General features: G+C 48.4%; 1 protein-coding gene across 6 annotated transcripts in view; it reads left to right on the top strand.

Annotated features, from left to right (window-relative positions):
* Positions 1 to 22,863, top strand: part of ARPP21 (cAMP regulated phosphoprotein 21) — a 155,648-nt gene that overhangs the window by 78,007 nt on the left and 54,778 nt on the right. For 2 of the 6 annotated variants that reach the window (XM_047099151.1, XM_047099153.1), the window contains 5 exons: positions 2,977 to 3,206; positions 9,823 to 10,053; positions 17,749 to 17,930; positions 18,906 to 19,010; positions 19,937 to 20,197. In XM_047099151.1, coding sequence (XP_046955107.1) covers positions 2,977 to 3,206; positions 9,823 to 10,053; positions 17,749 to 17,930; positions 18,906 to 19,010; positions 19,937 to 20,197 — 1,009 coding nt within the window. Of the gene's footprint in view, positions 1 to 2,976; positions 3,210 to 9,822; positions 10,054 to 17,748; positions 17,931 to 18,905; positions 19,011 to 19,936; positions 20,198 to 22,863 lie in introns of all 6 variants that reach the window. The other 4 variants (XM_047099152.1, XM_047099156.1, XM_047099154.1 and 1 more) reach the window with 3 other exon arrangements.

Raw genomic sequence — 22,863 nt, forward strand, 5'->3', positions numbered from 1 at the left:
CCAGGATGATGACTGAGCACAGAGGCATCCACACGATAATAAAGCAACTCCAAGTATACATCATACTTAGCTTGGTCGGAAAAATATCACGTTCAGATATGAAGGAAAATAAATGCCCTTAGTTGTATTAATCAGCACAAAAACAGTACTTAGAGTACGTGCTTTACGACCCCCATGGGATCAGATTCTTGTTAACGTACATGAGGGACGACCGCCCTTGATGACCAGACGTCTCATTACCATTGTCTTCCTGGTTTCCAGTAGGAAGGGACCAAGACTGGGCTTAGGAGGGACAGGAAAACACTTGTGGATAATGTTTTTTTCTATGACGCCTATGATTCTATACCGAATAGATGTGGAATTCAATTCTGGCCCTCGCCTTGCCAGTGCTAAGGTGAATAATCAATGGATAGACCTGTAAAAATACTGTTTCAGTGTATCAGTAGAGATCCTAAGTTAGAGTTAGTTGTATTACTGTGAATCTCATTCACGCTAATTCTAAAGCAGCAACTTAAATTCCCTCTTTGGGAATTTTGACAGATGCTGACTTGGGATGCCGCTTTGAGCTGGTGGAGAGTAGAGGTAGATGACGTTAAGGCGATCTTGGGTGGCCTTATTGGCCAAAGGGTGTGGCCCAAGTCTCGAGGAGTTACCCATCGCCAGAGTGAAGCCTCCAAACTCCCGCACGCTCGTTTCCACCCAGGAATAGCGGTGGACATTCCACTGCAGGGACAGGCTAAGCCACCCCGGCATTTCCACTAATGGAGGTGCACCATGCGTGGGGAGAGGGACACCGAAGCAGAGTTAGTGATCGTCACCTGCGTACGGAGAGCTTCCTTCGGATGCATCCTGTATGCTGCGGCTAAGGACCACCCCAAATCTTTTCCTACCCAAAATATTCTAAATTAGCTCCGTGTGAGATTATTGTCACAGCCCTGGTGCGTTGACCGTTATGAAATAATCATTTTGCCCAGCATTGTCAAAGTCGGGTCAAATTAATCAGAATTAAACGCAAAAAGAATAAAGTTGATTTGGGAACTTGAAAACAGTCAGGAATGGAGCACCACACCCTTGAAAAGGCTATTTCCCCTCCACCCCCACCCTCCCTCCTCTGGCTTTCTTGAATTTCAAAGGAGTTTGAAGAACTCGAGCCACCTGGCCCTTGGGTGTGTGTGATACCTTCTACTCCCAGTCTGGTCTTTCTTGAGATCATCTTTCTGAAACCAGCAATCCCTGAGGTCCTAACAGAGAGAATATAAGTAAAATTGATAGAAGACAGGAGGGCACTGAGTGCTTTTCTGTGTGTGAGGTTTCTGCCCTCCCCTCATTTATGCGAAGTTGCAATCACGGACAAGCCTTTTCATTTTTATTATCTCTTGGATCCATTTACCTTCTTCAGTTCTTCTAAAACAAAGGAAAAGTTTAGTGAGTAAAGTTGAAACAACCCCTAAAGTTTCCTGTGTACCTTCTGTACAGCTTGGCTGGTGAGTGTTTCAATGAGACGCGCTCACTCCTAACCTCTCCACGGTCTATTGTTGTCTTTAGAAGAGGAGACGACAGGGGCGCCTGGGTGGCGCAGTCGGTTAAGCGTCCGACTTCAGCCAGGTCAGGCGCAGTCGGTTAAGCGTCCGACTTCAGCCAGGTCACGATCTCGCGGTCCGTGGGTTCGAGCCCCGCGTCGGGCTCTGGGCTGATGGCTCGGAACCTGGAGCCTGTTTCCGATTCTGTGTCTCCCTCTCTCTCTGCCCCTCCCCCGTTCATGCTCTGTCTCTCTCTGTCCCAGAAATAAATAAACGTTGAAAAAAAAATTTAAAAAAAAAAAAAAAAAAAAAAAAAAAAAAGAAGAGGAGACGACAGAGCTAGGGATGACATCTGTGAGACTGGGACCAAGACTTGGGCATGTCACGTTGCTCAGGGATAATGAAATTAGGGGTTGTACCCATTGCCCGTGATTTATGTTCCCTTTACTTACTTATAGTCCATGAGAACCTTAGAGTATTGTAATCATGTGTTATTTCCAACTGCAGGAAAAGCTTTGAGAATACTAAGGTACCCTTTAAACAGATTGGAAACCAATGAAAATGCAAATTTCATCAACTTTCTCTATGAAACGCTGGTGATTTTATGTCTTAGAGATCTTGTGGAGTCGTCAAAATTCACTCCTGGGTATTGGATCTCTTCCCATACGTTCACTCTTCTTCAATTTGAATTTTGAACCAATGGGTTCTTTCACCGATGGAGCTTTTGTTATTTTCACTGATCCCCTGGAAAGTTTCGTGTCAGCATAGCGTTTACCCTGGTGGTGTTATTGTCGCAAGTTTTTCCGCGTGAAAAGGATCGAAAGACTCTTTCCTCTGCCCACGAAGGTTAAACTCACTGGGCAAAATTCACACCCTCAGTTAATGGAGTCAAACTGCTGTGATTTCTGTGCTGTCAAAGCCTTAATGAATTCAGATAGACATTTCATAAAGGTAGGAAACAATGAACGGCCTCACCGGCTCTGGGTGCGTTTTCCCATGGTCCAAGTATTTCATGCTAAAGGGACACCCAAAACTTCTCTTCAGTGAGAGTTGCTTTTAGAATCATTCAAGATCATACTCGGTCCCAAACATTGATTCATTGTTGACTTGAGTCAGGAGGGTTTATCCTCCTCTCCTCTCCCCAAGAGAAGTTAACAACTGTGTTTTATACCATGTGTTTTCCCTAATTGTTTCTCCTTCACCGGCAGAGGGATGGTGTGACAGTTCTAGGTTTGGCTTTTCTGTTTGTAAACACCCACATTGTGTGTGACATGTGATCTGTCTACACATCAACGAGGTATTTGTGGCACTGTTTGTGGGGCGACGGGGTGGACGGAAAGGGTTGCAAGAAGGGTCTCGCGTAGACCGCTCTTCCAAGAAAGTTCCCGCCCTGTGCCCGTGCGGCTCGTGGAAGGTAACGCTGTCCCTGTGCATCTCTCTGATGGCTGTGCTCCAGGGGCAACAGAGACGGCTCGGGGAGAGCAGCCGGGAGTCGACAGAGCAGCTCCGAGAATGAGCTCAAGTGGTCGGACCACCACCGGCCCTGGAGCAGCACGGACTCTGATGGCTCCAACCGCAATCTCAAGCCCGCCATGGCCAAGACGGCAAGTTTTGGGGGCATCACGGTGCTGACCAGGGGCGACAGCACATCCAGTACCAGGAGCCCCGGGAAGTTGTCCAAAGCAGGTAGTTAGTACTGAATGGGTTTGTGTCCTGTGCTGTTGCCCAGATTCTCCCCAACCCATACGGCCATCATTCCCTCTGGCTTCCAGTTAATTAATTGGAATGAATGGGTAGTGATTGCTGGCATGGCCGGGAAGTCAGAAGGTGCCGTTGAAATGCCAGTACTGTCTCTTGCCCGCTGTGTGCCAAGGCCAGATCGCTCGCTGAACCTCTCTCGGAGGTTGTATACGTGGTTTGCAAAGAATCTCTGATCGGTGTTGGAGGCAGAACCCTGATCTCTTGAATAGAATCGGTTTCTCTCTTACTGTAGCAGTTTGCAGGTGTTTGGGCTGCGTCCCCGGCGTGTTTGCAGTTGGGCCCAGCTCCAAAGTTCATGGTTCTACAGGTGAGAAGGTGTATGACGCCCATCTCCTTAATGGCCCCCCGGGTCCATTTTAAAATCTCTTGACGTAAGTGACCCCACGTCATTTCACCGTTCACACCGTGATATGTAAGCTGTTACAGAATTTTACCGTAACCCCCGCCCCAGCAAACCACCGTACGTTTAAATTCAATTATTTCCATACAGATGTTTCCCAAGGCACCTGTACATGAACACGAGGAAGCCATTTTTTTTTTAATTTAATGCTACGATTAGTTTCTTAAAACCTCACATTGCAAGGTGATTATAACATGGATAGTTGTGGTCCCTGCTTTGGCACACTGTCAGTGTCATCGTTGGGCAAGTTATTTGACCTATTTGTGTCTCCGTTTCTCCACCCAAGACATGGGAGTAATTGTGGTACCTATATTGCAAGCTCACGGCAAAGGCTAAAAGAGTTCACATACGCATAGCAATTAGAATAATACCTGGCAAGTTATATGCCCTCCACAAACACTAGCCTATGTTCATTTTTATTATTGCCACTTAATGCCTCCATTCCTGCTTTGCAAATAAGGAGACTGAGACTCAGAGAGGCTTGGAGTACTTTCTTTTTTTTTCTTTTCCTGTTTTTTTGTTTTTTTTTTTTTCTTCTAAGTGCACAGTGATCTTTGGAGGTAGGTGGTTCAAGTTGCATGGACAGACTTTGGGAGGCGGGCAATGATGAGAACCATTACCTGGAAACAACTTTAAAGTGATGTAAGCATTAATCCCCGGGGGTTCAGAGGGGTCCAAAAACTACCCATCATTTTTGTCATTCCCAGCTCCTCTGGCTCCCAAGGATCCCTCGCCATTGTTTTCACCTGATTTCCAAATGTTCTCCATCAAAATACCTCTTAGAATCCCAGGAAGCGGACAGGCAACCATTTTTAGCAGCTCTCCACGAACTGACGTGTGGTTTCAGTATGTAGCGTTTCCGTTTGGCTTCGATTTTACCTCCGAGGGTTCGGAGCTAGGGTGGGGGTGGAGAGCTGCGGTTCAGCGACACGTCCCGGGCGTCAGGACATACTGGGGGTGCCATCACAGACCTGGGGTTGCAGGGCAGGGAGCGGGGCGGGGAACGGCCAACACCAACCAGAGGTTAGACGTGCGTTGTCCCGATTGTGAACGCTTTCCTAACGGCGTTTCACGCTCACGCTAGGGGGCGCTCTCTGCGAAATCCAGGCTCCTGCTAATGGTTTCCCCTAATGATGATGTTGAAAATGTCCTAAGAAATTATCTCGTGTTCTCCGATACGGGCAGAAAATTAATAGCATTTGGTGACGGCCGCTACCGTATCTGTGTACATATCTCTTGCTCCTCGGAAAGATACAGGTGGCTCACACCGCCTTCTGTCTTCTGTCATCTCACCAATTGGTGAATTCTTGCTTTCTTACTCTAATTAATTGCTCTCATCTCCCACTATTGCAGCAACTGAAGTCAAGAAAACCCACTGTGGTGCACTTGAGCCCTTGCACACTAAGAAAGGTTAAATCGTTTTAAATCTCCTTAAAATGCAGAAACCAAGGACCTTAAATGGTGCACTTAAAAATTCCAGCACACCGAAAGGGCTCTTAAGATTTTTAAATTAATCGTCATTCTCCATGCACCAACCCCCCAATCACTTCCAGAGAAAAGCTCTTTGGAAACATTTAAAACACTTCGAGAATGCTAAAATGCCATGTTCTTTGAAGAATGATTAGAAATTGTAAGTGCTTCAGACATTTTTTTTTTCCTTTTAATCTAAGTGTCTCCTTTTGAAAGCTTGTCAAGGTGCAGCAACGGAAGGCAAAAAAGAAAAAAAAATTAAAGGCGATCAAGATAGAATGTCAAAACAAACTTACAATTTCCCAAGATGGTTTTATGAAGCAAAGCTGTCAGTTTTGCTGTCACGGATCCTCAGAACAGCACAAGTTTTCCATTTTTTTGCCTCATTACTCACAGTGGAATTGCAAACTTTTTTTTGACCTTTCAGAAACCAAGCCTGGAGTTATGACATTTAAGTTACTCTTCTCCGGCTCTAATTACATAGGTTCGAGCTTTAAATAGATAATAATGAGACCTTCTCCAGGTGGGAACCTGTTTTCCTACATTTTGGAAGGAGCTTATTGCTGAAGTCTGAACGCACAGAAAGCCACCTGCTCTGCCAAGGCCTGGGCTGTCTTTCCCCTAAGGCATCCCCGCCACTGAGCTCAGAGGTGGTCGCCTGCCGGAGGCCCGGCGCCCAGCTCGGGAGGTAGAGGATGTCATCCTGTCATCACCTCCTCCTGGTGGAGGGGACTGGAAAGATGCTCCTGTCCTAACCTCAGCTGCTTCTTGGTCGTGGCGATGTGGCTGGGAAGTGATGATGTCTCTTTCTTTCCACCCTGGCCACGCGATCGACGCCGTCTTACCGTCTTCTTCTCTCCATTTCCGGAGCAGGGGTTCTCGGCTTCAGCTGCCCCAGAATCTCCTGGAGGATTCGTGAAAGCGCAGATGGCCTGTTTTCAAACCAGGCTTTGGGAACACCTGCTCTGGAGACATAAGAGACCCCCGTATTTTGTGTTAGTGATTTTACGTGGCGTGCCATTTGGTTTTCTGGAGGCAAAGGTTCTGGAGCGTTTTTAGAGCCGATGTAAGACACCTCCTCTTTGTATCACTTCCTCTTCCGTATGTTTATTTTCATTACGACCCCAATGCATCCAGGATGTTCTCTTTCTCCTTGTCATCTCCGAAGCTTTGGGTCACTCTATTGAATTCTGACCCCTGAATCTGGAAAGATTTTCTTGAGCTGTTGATTCAGAGAAAAAGACTTATGGCTCAGGGTCCATATAAAGGAGGAATTGCATCAGACGAGATAAACAGGCAAGGAATGTTCTATTCATAACTGTTGCTATTGGGGTCAAGACTATTGTGCCAGGGGAGAAAGACTGAAATTGACCATGCACCAATGAATTGCAGGGGAAGTTTTTTTTTTTAAGTTTATTTATTTATTTTGTGAGACAGCATGCGTGGTGGAGGGGCAGAGAGAGAGGGAGAGAATCTCCAGCAGGCTTCGAGCTGTTATTGCAGAGCCCGACGCGGGGCTCGATCCCACGGACCATGAGATCATGACCTGAGCCAAAATCGAGGAGGATGCTTAACCGACTGAGCCACCCAGGCACCCCAGTTGTTTTTTTTTTTTTTAAGTAGGCTTCATGCCCAGCACTGAGCCCAACATGGGGCTTGAACTCACGACTCTTGAGTTCAAGACCTGAGCTAAGATCAAGAGTTGGATGCCTAACCGACTGAGCCACCCAGGCACCCCTGCAGGGGGGGTTAGGTGCTGGAGGAAGGCACTAGATAAGCACCAGGGAACAGTAGACCAAACCAGGTGGTTGGTGAATTTGACTAAGCCATCTTTGCTAATTGGTGCTTATCCAAGTCAGTCTTCTTTTGTACCCACCCACAGAAACTGCCAGACAAGGGCACCACTTGTCTTGATTATTACATTTCAAAGGGATGGCCCCCCAAATCCTCCTCAAAGACGTGCCTCGCTTGTAAAACTGGTAAGAGGCTTGCGGAAGAGTTACACCTGAAAGGGGCAGACCCCCTCGAATAAATGAGAGGTGTAGGGGGACTGTCCTTCGGAAGAAACCAGTCTAAAGCTTGGTCAAGCTAAGGGGAACTTCAAGGCCATCGTCGTCACAGCCACTCACCATTTCGTCCGGTGGCTTATATTTGACGGAAGAGGATACTGAGGTCTAAAGAAGTGGTCAGTTCACGAAGAAAACACAGCTAGTCTGTGGCATGACTAGAACTAAAACTCAGGATGCTTCCTGGGGAGCAAGTGCTCCCTTAAGCGAAGGGAGTCTGTTCATTCTTCCCTTCTGCCCGGTCAGTTTTCCATTTTGCTTTGCCTCCTCATCTGTCATACGATCCCCACCCCCCACCCCACCGCCACTTTGCTCTTTTCCTTTCTCTCTATCTTTTTAAAGTTGATTTATTTATTTTGAGAGAGAGGGAGAGAGAACACAAGTGGGGGAGGGGCACAGAGAGAGAGAGAGAGAGAGAGAGAAGCCCAATGAGCTGACTTGGGGCTCAAACCCATGAGCTGTGAGATCATGACCAGAGCTGAAACCAGGAGTTGGATGTGTCACCAACTGAGTCACCCAGGTGCCCCTCCTGTCTGTCTCTTGAGCCTTCACCAGAGTCCTCCATTCGTCTCCCTGATGCTTTGTCACCATACCTTCTGCCAGCTGCCCTTTGGGGTCCAGCTACAACTTCTGAGCATCTCACTGGGGGCAGCCATTAGCTTTCTGTGCAGTGTCTCCTAGTACTTGGCACAGGCCTGGTCGGGGCCCTGGCCCCACCTGTATGTCGCTCAAGTGACCCCGGGCGTGGGGCGTGGTCCACGGGACCGAATTGCCGGGGTTTGAACCCAGAGTCTGCCACACAAGAAGTATGCTTGGGAAATTGACTTAACATCTCTGAGGATTGATTCTCATTTTCCAAATGAGGTCGCTGTGAAACGAGATTGGATAATTCACACAGAGCGATTAGCACAGTGCTTGTCATGCAGATATACTGGTTAAATATTTGCACGGTTATCATGTCAGTCCGTGAACGAAGGAGACTGGACACACTTCAACTCTCAGCACGCAAAGTCGTAAAGTTCTCAAATATCAATTTCATTTTTTTAACCAGCCTTTGAACACTTCTCATCCTGTGCCCTTTGTCACCATGGCTGGCATGCATTCCGGATCAAGAACTTCGGGAATGCTGGCTACGTGTAGAACGTAGATTGTTCTAGATTGTTCTACGCGTAGAACGTAGATCGTACGTAGATGGTTACGGGCTCTTAAAAGCTGGATGCAAGGAGGCAGCAAGGCCAGTTACGAACCCTGGCTGCGTCGTGGCTGCTGAACCACCCCCCTAAGGAGGGATCGCGGTCTCCATCTTTGCAAGTGTTGAGAGTTTAAGCTAAGATGCTTTCCTTCCTATCCTTCTACGCTGTGGAATCCGATTCTTCACATCATCTTTGCATCGCCTTCTCATTGTTCCTGATGAAGGTGTTGCTCTTCTCCAGCTGATGGAGGGGCACGGTATTGCACACTGGTGTTTCCAGGTGTTTGCGCATACTAAGTGCTCCGTAAACATCACTGTCCTTCTCCACAACGATGTCCTCCTTCCCCAAGCTCTCTCGGATGGCCCCTCTTCTCTGCAATGACATGCCGTATCCCTACCACTTGTTTTTAAAGGTCTCCAGTTGAACTCACGGGCACATTTTAGCATCTTGAAAACAATGTTAGCGCTTCCTTAATATGTCCCCTTCAATGACACAGAAGAGTGCATATGAATGACATAAACTGAGAGCCGTGGGCTCATAATTTCAAAATCTTCTCGTACTCCGTTCTTGCCACCTATGGTACCATCCAAATCATCTGTTAGAATTCACTGATCCAGAAATGTTGCTTGGTGCCTTTTCTCTCCGATGCTCCGGTTAATATTCCGTGCCCAGAACAGCCATGGTCAAGGGTGGCCGGAACTGCTTGGCTCTGGTCATGGTGAAGGGCAGGTAGTGCCTAACGGATGTGGGGTATAGCAGGTGTCTCTTTGTCCACGGTGCAGGGAGAGGGAGGTCGTTGGGTTCGATGCCACCTTGGCATCCAGTTACCTACATGTTTGCAAATTACAGAGTCCACAGACCTCCTATTAATAGGATTTCTGTGAACATGTGAAACGTGCCTCTTAAGCGCCCTCCATTGGCATGATCTAGTTTCCTCTACTCACATCTGAGGGGAAGAGATTATTCCTAGCCACGCCCTTTCAAAATGCAGCTTTTGGGGCATGTTGGAGAACCAGTACCTTAGACACAGGCCCGGGATCTCTTTCATATCCACCTGGCGTTTTCTTCTCCTAACTCCAGTAGGACGGGCTTCTGGCTTTAATTACGCAGGGTGATGGGTGTCTCCAGGCGCTGAGTCCCCAGCTTTAGGGTGCCATTTACCAATGTACCACCCTAGGGGCATGTGGGCGGCTGAAAGAGAGTGCCCGTTGCCAAGAAGTGGACACATCTGAAAAATACGTAGCAAACATCTCAATAAAACGTGAGCCCCAAATGTTGGAGGGACATATTTGTCGGCGCTCTGGTCCCGCGGCAGGCACCTCACATTCTTTAAGGATGGATTATGTAAACTAAGCCTTTGGAGCCTGAGCCCTCCGTGTTGGATGATTTCCTGATCCATTTCTCTGTGGCAGGCTCTGAGTCTAACAGCAGCACAGGCTCCTCCGGGTCGCTGCCCCGCACCCACGCACCTCTGCAGAGCGCGCCCCTGGCCCCAAGCGTGTCCACCGGCTCTCCTGGCTGTGTGCCCTATCCCGAGAACGGAGGAGGGGGCCAGGCCGCCCCTAGCACCAGCTACATCCTCCTTCCACTCGAGGCTGCGACAGGCATCCCGCCCGGAAGCATCCTGCTCAACCCGCATACAGGTTAGTTCCTTCCCTCTGCGACGGCAGGGGCTCAAGGTCAGAGTTCTGTGCATGTGTTTGAGCTTATAAATTCGTCAGCAAGTTTCTTGATTTAGGAAGAACGGATCTATAGCTGTCACCTCTGTCTCTGTACCGATACCAATATTTTTGTGTAGTTATCAATCTAGATTCTTCCCAGAAATATCCACTTGTCTCTCTGTCCTCTTGCCTTGACTGTGGTGTGTTTCATGTATTCCTGGGAGCTAAGATCAGAAACCGTGAAGTTGATGAGCTGGGAAATACTAATTAAAATGCAGTGTTTTGTGGACTAAATCCCGGGCCAGTCTGTTTTTTTTGTCATAAGTGTTCTTGCATCCAAGATATTTCACGAACTTGAGACATCGGTTGGGACACGTAGCAGATTCTTACCTATAGACGTTGCTTTCTGGCCTTAGAACTTCACCCATTTCCTGCTGAGGAATAAGGAATAGCACATAGGACAGAGGGAGAAAATTCTTGCATGTTTTAGGGATTTTTAGGACTAGACCGGTTTTGGTGAGGTTCGGAAAATTGTTAACTTCGTGAGTACCCTTCTTCCAATGATGAGTGGTTCTTTCTTTTCGAAGTGGTCTTAACTGACCACTTAATTTCCACACTGATTCCAAAGGACCCAGATCATTGAGGAAATAGGCTAATAAGCATCTGCCCTCATGTGGGAAGCTTCTCAAACAGGGGCAATTATGGCCATGCCTCCAAGGCCATTTGGCAATATCCACAGACATTCTGATGATCTTGGCCAACGGAGGAGGGGGCTGCTGCTGGCATCTAAGAAGATGGAGGCCAGAGGGGCCGCTAAGCATCCTACAGGGCATAGAGCGGCCCCATCTAGCAGAGAATGGTCCAGCCCAAAATGTCAGTAGTGCTGGGGTTGGAAACCCTGGGTTAGAAGGCTTCACATTGGCTGGTCACTTCTTTAGAAGCCTTTATAGGTAACTGGAAAAACACTGAATCGTCTCAAAGTATGTCTGAGGTTTGGTTTAGATGATTCCGGTGCGTGTCCTTGATTCACGACACTTGACAATGCACAAGTGAACGAGAACCTCGTAAAAGGGATCTGACTCAATCTTCTCACATAGATAGCACTCCTAGTAATTAGGAAATGCAGAGGAACATGAGAATGATAGTAAAATAGTTACTTGAATAATTGCCACGTTTTCATGGAAACATATGGCACATTCTCAAGGCACGGTGTTTGAGACGTTTTGAAAATGCCATAAGCTTGAGGGAAAAGAAGGCATCATCATTTTATTGAAAACCATTTGAAAGCTTTCGGAATAGATACTTCTAAGGAGGATACTAGATTGCTTTTATTTTATTTGGATCATTGTAAGCACTAAAAGCAAATTAAAAGAAAACCAGGATTATATTCATTTCTCTGGGCACTGATCGAAGTATGGTCTGACTCTCTTGGCTTAAATCCCTTCACTTTTAATTGAGACGGAGGACTTGCAGACAAGAACACACAGAAGCATTAGTTTTGAGTCATTTGTTTTAAGCAGAATTGCTGTGCCTTGTTTGTTTTAAGCAAAAAAGCTCAACAGAATGATTTTTTAGGGCATAATGAAGAAATATTACTTGTGATGATATAGTGGTCGAGCTGTGTTTTGTGTATATTATCCTGTATAATCTTGCTTCTAGAAAAAGAAAGAAAAGTGCTTTCTGGGGCCAGCTTCCAATTCTGATTCCTTGGATCCAGTCATTTCGAGCTGTTGCCAAAATATCTCCTTGGAAAAAGGATCTTAAGTGAGGAAAAGGATCTAATAACACCGTTGAACAGTTTCTCCATAAACACGTCCCTGACCCGACAGATACTAGACATTAAAATATCCCAAGACCAGGAAGAAAATGTGTTAATATCTCGTATCCCATGGTTGAGTGATGGGATGTAAGGTGTATCTTTATGTGCGGTGTGTATATGGGTGCACGTCTGTCTGTCTGTCTCCCCACCTGTCTATTCAGTCTCATGTGACCTACAACTGAAACCGGAAATTTGCCTCCTGGGGGCTGGAACTCCTCTTTCCGTGTCATTGCTGTGGACCCCTGAAGTCCACACCTCTCGCCCTTCCCTAAATACCCTTCTGCCGAATACATGGTAGAAATTCTTTGGTACTAGCGACCAACAGCACGTGACTACTTTGCTTCTTGTGTGGATAGTCCTTGGATTCATTGCCTCGTCACCAGTACATTTGTAAGTTCCTTACGGGAAGGGGCCATCCTTGGCCATTTGTTTTTTTTTTACATCACTAGAGTAGATGACAAAGTAGCGTTAGGCAGTGTGCTTACGCACAGATGCTCGATAATTGCGTAGTGTCGAAATAACGTCCCAGGATATACCCATGATGCACTGATGTGGATAGTAGGACAGGTCTTTTTTTTTTTTTTTTTAATCTGTTTGAGAATGTGGCTCTTGGATAAAACGAAGATAAAACAGCTGGATTTTGCGGATTTTTTTTAAATGTTTGTATTTATTGGGGCAGTGAGCGAGGGAGAGAGAACCCCATGCCGTCAGCACACCGCTGGACGGGGGGCGGGGCTCGAAACCAAGAACCATGAGATCCCGACCTGAGCTGACATCAAGAGTTGGACGCTTAACCGACTGAGCCACCCTGGCGCCCCCAAGTACGTCTTTAATTTTTTTGGAAGTTTGAGGCTAGTTGCCACGTAACGCTACATTAGTTGACGCGGTGATGTGACTCAGCTGCCACAAGCCTTGGCCACCGTGCGTCCCCATCCGGCACCGTTACAGCATCGTTGACCGCATTCTCTAGGCGGTGCCTTTCTTCCCCACGATTCTTTCATTCCAAGGCCGGGAGCCTGTACCTCCCACGTCCCCTCACCCGTTTTGCCCATCTCCTCTTCCCCCCTCCCTCTGGCCGCCACCGGTTTCGCTGTCTGTGCTGATAGGTCTGACTCCGCTTTTTGTTGACCTGTTTAAAGTCCTCTGTCTTCGGCAGGCGTAAGACGAGCAATAGGGGCAAGACACTAAGGTGCCTCCAGTCACTCCTAACAAACGAAACAGCACGAATCTTCCCGTGTCAGCACCGCTGACCGGGCTCGTCCCAAGTACCGCGTATTTGGCAGCCCAATAGCAAAGCCACCCGCATTATTCTTGCAGTTCCTCGAGTGCAGTCCCAGCTTTTTATTTTGTCCGGCCTCAGACTCAGCTCTCCGCTGGTCTGTTAAGTCAGGACCTCTGGCCTCTCCTTTCGTTGCTTTGCAGGCAACTGAATGATGCGCTTTTTTCAGAGTTATCCCCGTAGGACATACTCACGCTCACGAGGCAAGCCTGAGTTGGACCCCTGAGTTTGATCCTCCTGCTGCCTTGGGTCCCATCTCGTTTCGGAGAGGTTGAGCGGAAAGCTCATCTTTGTCCGGCCGCTTTCTTTCAATTCAGAGCTACCCGGAGATGCCAACGGGCATGAACATCCCCCAAGCACGCGTTAATGCCCTCGGATGGTGTTTCACCATTTTGCTTTGCTTTCATCTCGTGCAAATGCACGCGCGTGTGAGGTGCGGGCCTGCCATCGGCTGGGACTTTGCTGGGGGCAGCCTTTTAGGGCTCATGGCTTTCCAGCGCCCCTGATGGGCTCCCATAACACCATACTTGGTGTTTCTCACAGGACTTCTGGCACCCGTTTATCCGAATCGCTTCCACCTCCTTCTGAAACGCACCGAGACGTTCTCGTGTGCTGTCTGTAAACGTATCTTTGCAACATCTGAGTTAACCCTCGCTCGTCCATAACCAGTGGCATCTCTATAATTGGATCTGCCACCTTCTAAGGACTAGGAAAGGAAACTCTTTTTTTTTTTTTTTTTTATGCCCTCTCCATCTCTTTGAATAAAAACCCTCCTGCCAAGTACGTGGCAGAAATGTGCTGGTGTTAGAAACTAAGAGCGTTTGATTACTTGGCTTCGAGTGTGAATTGCCCTTGGGTTCCTTTCCTCATTACGAGCGTATTTATAAGCTCTTTGTGGGGAGGGACGAGACTCAAGTTTTTGTGTTTGTTTTTGTCTGGCATCCCTGGAACGGACAACCTGGTCCGCGTTCTCGTGCAGGTGCTCAATAATTTTATACGAATAAGATAGCATCTCCTGCACATTATTCATGATGACCTGGGGAGTGGAGAACTTTTCCACCTAAGGGGCACACAGCTGGGCGGGGGGGGGGCTCGAAACCAAGAACCGAGAACCAAGAACCCTTGTAGTTGAGGGCAATGAGCGCTCGGCCCTGGCCCAGCTCCCGGCACCCCGGCTTACCTCTGCCCCCTGCCCCCTTTACCTGTGCCAGTGCACCTGCCACGGCCCGCCGGGTATGCTTCAGCAGTTTCTGACATGAAAATCTCTTCTAAGCTGGCTAGTCCTGGGGCCAACTAGTCTTTCTGGCCCCTTTGGTCCTCAGCAGCTGTCATTCAAACTAATTGCCTGTATTCAGCTGTAATTGCATCTGGATTGGCAGGAACAGCAGCATCTAGGGAGGCGACCGTTGCCTGACTTGAAAACCAACAGTCACCTGTCCTAGCTCTCTCGGGAAATCGTTTTTGTTCTCTTCCTGGCATACATCTTGCCCGTTTCCTTTCCTCACTTCTTTCCACCCCTCCTTAGTGAGCCTAATAGCTGCCTTTTACGCTGTCTTCTCTTCTAGAAGGACCTGCTACCCCTCTCTACCCCAGGGAGCTCTTAGTACTCTTCATATGCGATTATTTGGAGGCATTTCTTTTGTCCGGTTCATAGCACATTAATACTATTTCACACAGAGGATCTAAAATGTATCAAAAAGGACATGTGAATAATTTGCAGTTATGTTTTTCACCCTCATTATGGTCCGTTTTTTATGCTACCTTACTTCTCACTGGGGTAAATTGGAAGTTGTAGAAAATATAGTAAAGATTGTTTTCTTTTTACTTTCCATCTGTGCGTGTGTGTGTGCGTGTGTGTGTGTGTGCATAGAATGAGACTTATTTGTTTTTTCTCTTTTTTAGAGAGGGAGGATAGGGATAGAGAGAGGGGAAGAGAGAGAGAATCGGGCTCAGCGTGGAAGCATGGAGACCGACTCAGGGCTTGATCCCGTGATCCTGGGATCACGACCTGAGCTGAAATTAAAAAGTCAGACGCTCAACCGACCGAGCCACCCAGGCGCCCCAGAATGAGGCTGAGTTTGAAATGACTTCTGATGAAGTTATTGTGAACATTTTTTTCAACGCTAGGTCTCTAAAATTTTCCTCTCATCTTTTTCCAATTCCAAAAAGGGGAGGGGGGCTAAGAATTCGAACACTAAATAGGCTGATAGATTTTTGGAAATTGAACTTTTTTTTTTTTTCCCATTCTTCCCCCAATTGCTGCTTTGGGGGAGGAAAAATGGGTTGCGGATTTTAAGACCAGAAGGAAGTTATTTCCGAAGAAAAGAAAGTAGGACTTAAAACAATGAAATGGAGCTAAAATTAAATGGCAGTGATAGGAAAACAGGTACCCAGGAAGAACGTTAATATTTTAAATACCTCTAAATTGAGTCATTGTTCTGTGACTCTAATTCTGGCGCATTTGCTTTTCCGTCACAGCACACGGTGAATGGTTATGGAACTGTTGTCAGAACTTTTCTGGCGGGTACGTTCATGAATATGCAGCGTGGAAAGGCCATGCCTCTCTCTCTCTGTCTCTCTCTCTCTCACACACACACACACCAGTATATCTGGGCTGAAATTGTGGGCTGGTGATGGGGAACACTAATCTCCCCTTCCAGTTCCCCGCGGGGCTGAAATCAAGCCTTTGGCTCCACCTACGCCCCCAGCTTCTGCCTTCCAGCCCTGCTCCAGAATATTTTCTCGCCATAATTCATAAAATGCACACACCAGGCGTGTGGCCTTGGTAGGTGTTTGAGTATAGGAACACCTGTGTGAACACCGCCAGGAAGGAGACGCAGAACACGGCTAGCCTCCTGGCGGGCTCCCTCCTGCCCCCATTAGAGGTCCCACCATTCACGCTTCCGTTACCGTTAAGTGTTGTCTGACCTTGAATGTATTCGAAATGCAGTTGTGTATTTCCACAGTTGCTACCCTTCGGGGCCTGGTTTCTTTCACTTACCTTACAGCAGCTAATTAGCTCCCATTTTATAACAGTCTGTTCTTGTTGAATACCGTGCACTGGGTTTGTTTTTTTGTTTGTTTGTTTGTTTTGTTTTTTTGTTTTTTTTTTTTTTCACTAGAATTCAGCTTCTGTATGTTCACTCTCTGACCTGTTCTACTTTGTTGCTAACTTTCCTCACACCACTGATGACCTTTGGTTGTTTTTCATATATATTGTTAATGAAAAAGGCTGCCTTTCTCAGCTGTCACAAGCTGCCTGCACTGGACAAGAGTGCTCTTGGGGACCCCACTTACCAGAACCATGTAGGGGGAGGCTTGAGACGCCGTGCTTGTGAAACTGCTTCTGACATCTCAAATGCGAAGCCGGATATTCTGATTCTTCTCGGTCTTTATCTGCCAGTCCTGAGCGTGATCCCACCTTGAAACACAGCCCCCACCCCTCCTGCCTTCTCACACATTAAGGATTTTTCAGGCACTCTTGGACGTTTTTCATCGTATCTCACTGTAGCCTGGACACGTGACGTAAACGGGGATAATCCACTCAAGTTATTTGGTGCAATGGGAAGACTTTGGAGTCATTCTGACCGGGGCCGTTTCCTGGCCCTCACTTCCTGATTGAGTTGCACGGTCCATCTGAGCCCTAGTTTTTTTGTGTCTAAAGTGGAGTGAGATCACGTGTCTGTGAGCTCACTGGAGTTGCTGAGCTCATGTGTGTGAGCCTGTCCCTGTGCCTGCCACACTGGCACCTGATTTGTTCTCTCCTCCACCTTCCTTTTCCTCCTCTTCTGTCTGCTGCTTTTTCCCCGCCTCCCCTCTTCCGTCCTCCTTCCCCATAACCTTTCCGGTGGGCCCCCGTTGCCTCTTCTGCTACCTGGGGAGATGACACTTTCCTTCCTGCCAGAGTCCGGCTGAGGGTCCCGCGCCCCTATTTTGTCAACCGTAAAACCCTCCTCAAACAGTGGTAATAATCATAGTGTGCCACGCCGTTATTTCCAAGGGCAAAATCATGTGCATTCGCTCCGCGGTTACGCGATGATGCTGTGATGCTCTTGTTACGCGTCACCTTTCGAGCCTAAGCCCCTGCATTGTCCGTGTTGCTTCTGTTCAGAGAAGTGAGTCTGTGGCTGGCGTGTGCCCTCCTGTGTACGTATCGGTAGAACTGATCACGGTTCAGAGTTGGCGGCAGGGTGAGGGGAAGCGAAACACGTGTGTGGCTAAATAACGTGTGACCCAGCGTAGCTGGAGCTGGGTCAACGGAAAGCAGCCTTGTCTCTCAGCGTGTGCCTCTCAGTGTGTGCGTCTGCACCCAGATGCGCTTAGCGCTAGCAAATCTCCCCGAAGGCAGTGGATTTATTTGTTGCTTCTCAAATTGCTCCGGGCTTAACTCAGTTAGCTAGCTTAACCGGATAGGTCGTCAACAGGGAAGTCTTCACGCCCGTGAAGGTTCTGGCGTCCTGGATGTCCGCTGCCCTGCCCCTTTACCCTACGTGCCATCTGGGGTCTCTTCTCACACGGCTCTTCCTGCTAAAGGACTGTCTGAGGAGCTCATCTGAACCAAGCGGTGATTCCGTTGCAGGCCAGCCCTTTGTGAACCCCGACGGGACCCCTGCCATATACAACCCCCCCAGCAGCCAGCAGCCCCTGCGAGGCGCCATGATGGGGCAGTCCCAGCAGCCACCACAGCGGCAGCCCTCTCCTCAGCCACAGCAGCAGGTGCAGCCACCCCAGCCACACTTGGCGGGCCCGCTGGTCACTCAGGTAGGAGCTGGCGGGAAGGCGGGGAGGGCGAGTGTTCCGGGACAAAGGTGCACAGTCCTCAGAGCAGCGAGCGGTGCCTCGGGAAGAGGGGGCATTTGCCACCGGGCTCACCTCCACCCGCTCGTAAACGAAACCGGCCTAGAGCCCTTGACGGCCCGTTGACAAGATTTCATCTGGATCCTTTAGTTTCCATAGACGCGAACGCCCCAGCCAGTGATCTGCTTAGCGAGCACACTGCCAAGTTCTTTCTTAGGTCTGGATGCTGTTTTTTCGGCATCAAGGAGCCCGTCTCGGAGGCTGAACTCATAACTTCAACCAGGCCTTTGGGTCGCCTGGCTCATTCATTCCCAACACAGGCCGCGGGCTCATGGCCGCAAAGGGATCGTAGTACTGAACACTTTATCAATGGCAAGAACAGAAATCCGTTCGTTCGGGGGTGGCCCGGCTGGTCGTTGAGAGACCCGTTAGAGTCAGCTAACCACAGTGACATGAAATATATTTCAGTAACTTCTTTTATTTTCATATTCTTAACGTTTATATTTGGGGGAGAGAGAGAGAGAGCGAGCGAGTCGGGGAGGAGCAGAGAGAGAGGGAGACACAGGATCCGAAGCGGGCTCCAGGCTCTGAGCTGTCAGCACAGAGCCCGACGCCGGGCTCGAACTCCTGAAACGTCAGATCATGACCTGAGCCAAAGTCAGACACTTAATTAACCGAGAACGAGCCACCCAGGCGCCGCCATATTGCAGTAACTTCTTAAAGGAGTGATCACTCTGCGTAAACATGCCTCCTGCGAGGCTGGCTGGCTGGGGTCTGCATGGCTTTGACCTTCCGTTGGGGGCTGGCTCCCCTCTCGGGGGTGCGCCGAGCCAAGAGGACCCACAGGGATGTGGTGGGCTTCCGGTGAGGCAGCCTTCCTGTGGGATTGCTGCCCCCCCGTGCTTCCCTGTTACCTGATCAGCTTTCTCTTTCCTCCAGTCGGTGCAGGGGCTACAGGCTTCCTCTCAGTCAGTGCAATACCCAGCGGTCTCTTTTCCTCCCCAGCATCTCCTGCCTGTGTCTCCAACGCAGCAGTTCCCCATGGTACTGTATGACATGCTTGTGACCTTGTCCCCGGGAGTGCATGTTGGCTGGTTTGACTCCTGTCCTGTGCGGGGCTGGCTGACGCTGGGTGGGTGCCCCGGGCCGACCGTGAGGGGGCATACGTGAGTGTCATTCCAGAACACTGCAGCCCGTCTCCAAAATAACGGTTTCCCTTCTGTCATTGGTCCCGTGGTTGCTGCTTCCGCGATCGGGTAACCCTGCCGAGACTTTACCTACCAGCTGAGCAGGAATGAAACGCCCTTAGAGTTGGAAGTCAGCAACAGAGAGACCCATGAACTTGGCGCGAGGGTTTGGGAAACAACTTAAAGCCAGTTGACGTGGTCACCAGCGTCACCCTGTGCTCCTGATGTGGGGGTTCCCCTAGCTCCCCAATCCCCCATTCTCCCTTCTTTTCCCATCAGTGGACTAGGTCCTTTTGGACAAGAGGAAATGAGCACGTCCCCTAAATTTCAAGCGAGGCAGGTGAACAATACTCCCCAGCATGCAAAGGAAATCCCACCCGTGCTGGCTGGCTGTGCATGTCTGCAGTAGCCGTGTGTGATGGTGACTACAAGGTCCTTCTGCCTCTCTCCAGAAGGCAGAGGCTGTGATGACTCCCAGGGAGACCAGCCGACCCCTCAGGACAAGCCCTTCTTGTCCTCAGTGAAAAGATAATGGTTTGTTTGCATTGAAAGGGGGAGATTCGGTCAAATTGTTTACCGTCTCCCATCCACCAGATGATTAAAATCTGTTCCCCCTTGCGATGTCCTCTTGTTGTTCTGGACAGAGAATTCCTTTCTGGTAGCGTTTCCAGTTTGTACGCCCTGCCTGTCCCGCGGCGACAAGCATGTGGCCCGTGTGTGCCTCTGTGTGCCTCTGCCCTTACTAAGCTGATCTTGCTAATTTCCTGTTTTGCTTCCGCGCAGAGAGACGATGTGGCGACGCAGTTCACCCAGATGAACCTGAGCCGGCAATCCTCGGGAGAGACTCCTGAGCCCCCATCTGGTCCTGTCTACCCAGCGTCCCTCATGCCACAGCCAGCCCAACAGCCAAGCTACGTCATCGCCTCCACAGGCCAGCAGCTCCCTGCTGGGGGGTTCTCGGGCTCTGGACCTTCCATCTCCCAGCAGGTCCTCCAGGCCCCTCCCTCACCACAGGGATTTGTGCAACAGCCTCCACCTGCACAGGTCAGTGTGTGTGCGTCTTCTCTCACACCTGCAACCTACAGTCGATTCGCTGGGTATGTTGATCTCTGTCTTTCCGTGTAGAATTTCCGCAGGTCAACCTGTCTTGCTCTTTCTGGTCCCTACTGAGATGCCCCACCTGCAGAGGCCGGTCTGTCCTGTTCGGCAGCTGGGCAAAGCCTTGGGGCCCAGAAAGTGAGTTTGACGAAACTGACCCAGCTGCCCCCGTGATGCACTGGGGGCGTGTCCCATTTTCCAGGCTTCTGGTACAGGAGCCACAGGAAAGCATTCCCTGCCCTGCAACGTCCTTCCTGGTCACCGGATTGCCCAGAAAGGGAAAAAAAGGCAGGCAAAAGAGAGCCTCCTCCCGGGGGACTTTCGACTCTCCCCTTCTGCTGCTCTGGAAATGCGTTCTTTCCTCAAGCGTTCTCTGGAGCTAATCTGTGCTCCAGGCAGGAGCCCCTCTATGAATATAAAGGAGGAAGATGAAGCGGAGGTCCACTGTCCTTTCCTTTCCCTGGGGGCAGGGGGGGAGCCAGGCTCCTGTGTGCTCTCACGGGTAGTCATTAATCATATTTAATTGACTCGAGCATGTAAGACACCACAGATCACTGATTTTTACTGTCTTCCCCAAGACTGATTATCTGTTACTGTTCACCAGCAAACATCTCTGGTGCTCTCCCGGGGATCCCTTTGCAGAATATTGCAAGTGATTACTGTCAAGATGTAAAATGCACGGAGGCGTTTTCTGGTCCATTTTCAAGGCACACGTATCCCAAGCAAATTCCATCCTAATTAAGAAATATTGCATTGGATGAGCTGTTTAAAGTACGCTGTCACCTTCGTATTATTTGTTGCGCTGCCTTAACATCTTGAGTAAATTATTTTCTTTTCGAGCCGTGCGAAACCCTTCACCATGAAACGGTCTTCATTCAGTTGTTCATTTTATTTGGAATGATTAATTAATAGTTCGTCTTCAGTTGCCTTCTCTGAAATATCTCTTCACCAGTAGGACTTGAGGGGCTGTGAAAAAATAATTTTAAGCTACGGGAGGAAGGGCCTCATTCATATATTAATTATTTTAGCAATAAATTAAATACTTTACGTTTAATTAATGGGAAAAATAGTGTAGCTCTTTTATCCTAAGTAGCATCTAAGTGTCCTTACCCATTTCTGCTATCAAGGAGAAGAGCTGGCAGAATGTTTAATTGAAGACTTTTTTTTAAGATGGGGAAAAAAAAAAAACAAAAACATCTTCCTTGATGAATGAATTTCAGCATTCGTGCTCTGCAGGAGCAAAGACAACCCAGAACCTCTGGTGTGTCTGCAACAGAAACACTTTCATCCTTTCTTTAGAAGATTTGGGAATAGAAATGGGCAGAGAGAGGGGGAAGACATTTTTAAATATGGCTGCTTTTTTTTTTTTCTCATTTCTTTCTTTCCTCTCTAATCCACTGATATTTTTGGTTCTCCGTGATTTCACACAGTTGTCTGAAAATATATTTTCTCCTTTGGGGGGCTGTCCTTACCTTTTTCTCCCTTCCAACCTTCCATCTGGATCCTCTGGTGATTCCTCTCAGCCCCACTCTGCTTCCTTCTTCCATGAGAGAGGCTTAGGGTGAGCCAAGTGCCCATGTCCCGTGGGTGTGACATGATAGGGAGCTAAAACTCCTAAGAGCTGGCCAGTGCCCTGCCTGGGAGAGGTACTGGATGGAGGTGACCAGATCTCTAGCACAGCCCTTCAGGGTATCAGAGAAGATAGGATGAGAGAAGAAGAAGAAGGAGAAGGAGAAGGGGAAAGAAGGGGAAAGAAGGAGAAAGGAGAAAGAAGGAGGAGAAGAAAACAGAACAACTTAGCACTAAAACTTGAGGCTCTCCTTCAAGAGGTTACACTTTCATCCAAACCATTAGGGTGCAGCAGGAAATTGTCAAGTGTTTGAACTCTGTCCCTCCTCCCTGAAGGTATTTTCATGTTTCATATTGAATGTGAGAGAAGAGACCAAGGACTGGGTAATATATTTATGAGCTCAAATTGAATCAAATCAGAGTTTCCTAAAGGAACAAACTGTTATTCTTCCTAAAGGACCTATAAATAAATATAAGACTCGTAATATGGAATAAATTCCATAATGGCTGTTCTTATTCTTAATATTAGGAGGCATCTGATATACAATGGTGGTAATCTTTAAGAGCACCATGATGTACCAGAGCATAACTAAAACCTGTTATTACTCTAGGATTATTTGGAATGTTATTGTTATAAATTGCCTCACAAAGAAAGGGAGAAGTAGGGAGAAAACAATCACTATTCACAAAATGTACAATCAGTTAGTTGCCGCATAGTGACCCGTGTTCACTGGAAACTCGTTCGGTCTCTTACCCTTGGATATCCATAGAGCCAGTCCGAATGAGAATTCCTAACAATGCCACCAGATTGTAGAACCACGGCACAACGTGAACGGAGTTATCTTTTGTTCCTACTTTATGCTAAGGCAAGGAAACATGATATATGTGTTTCAGGAGCAAGATTGAAGTAAAAAAGCGTTTCCTCTTTGACTTGAACACATCAGAAAATGACATATCCCTTAAAAATCACAGCCCTCGGGGCGCCTGGGTGGCTCAGTCAGTTAAGCGTCCGACTTCATCTCAGGTCGTGATCTCACGGTCCG

This window comes from Lynx rufus, unplaced genomic scaffold, assembly GCF_022079265.1.
Source record: "Lynx rufus isolate CCGP_SWC_20201006 ecotype Redwood Valley unplaced genomic scaffold, mLynRuf1.p SCAF_5, whole genome shotgun sequence".
NCBI classification, from domain to species: domain Eukaryota; kingdom Metazoa; phylum Chordata; class Mammalia; order Carnivora; family Felidae; genus Lynx; species Lynx rufus.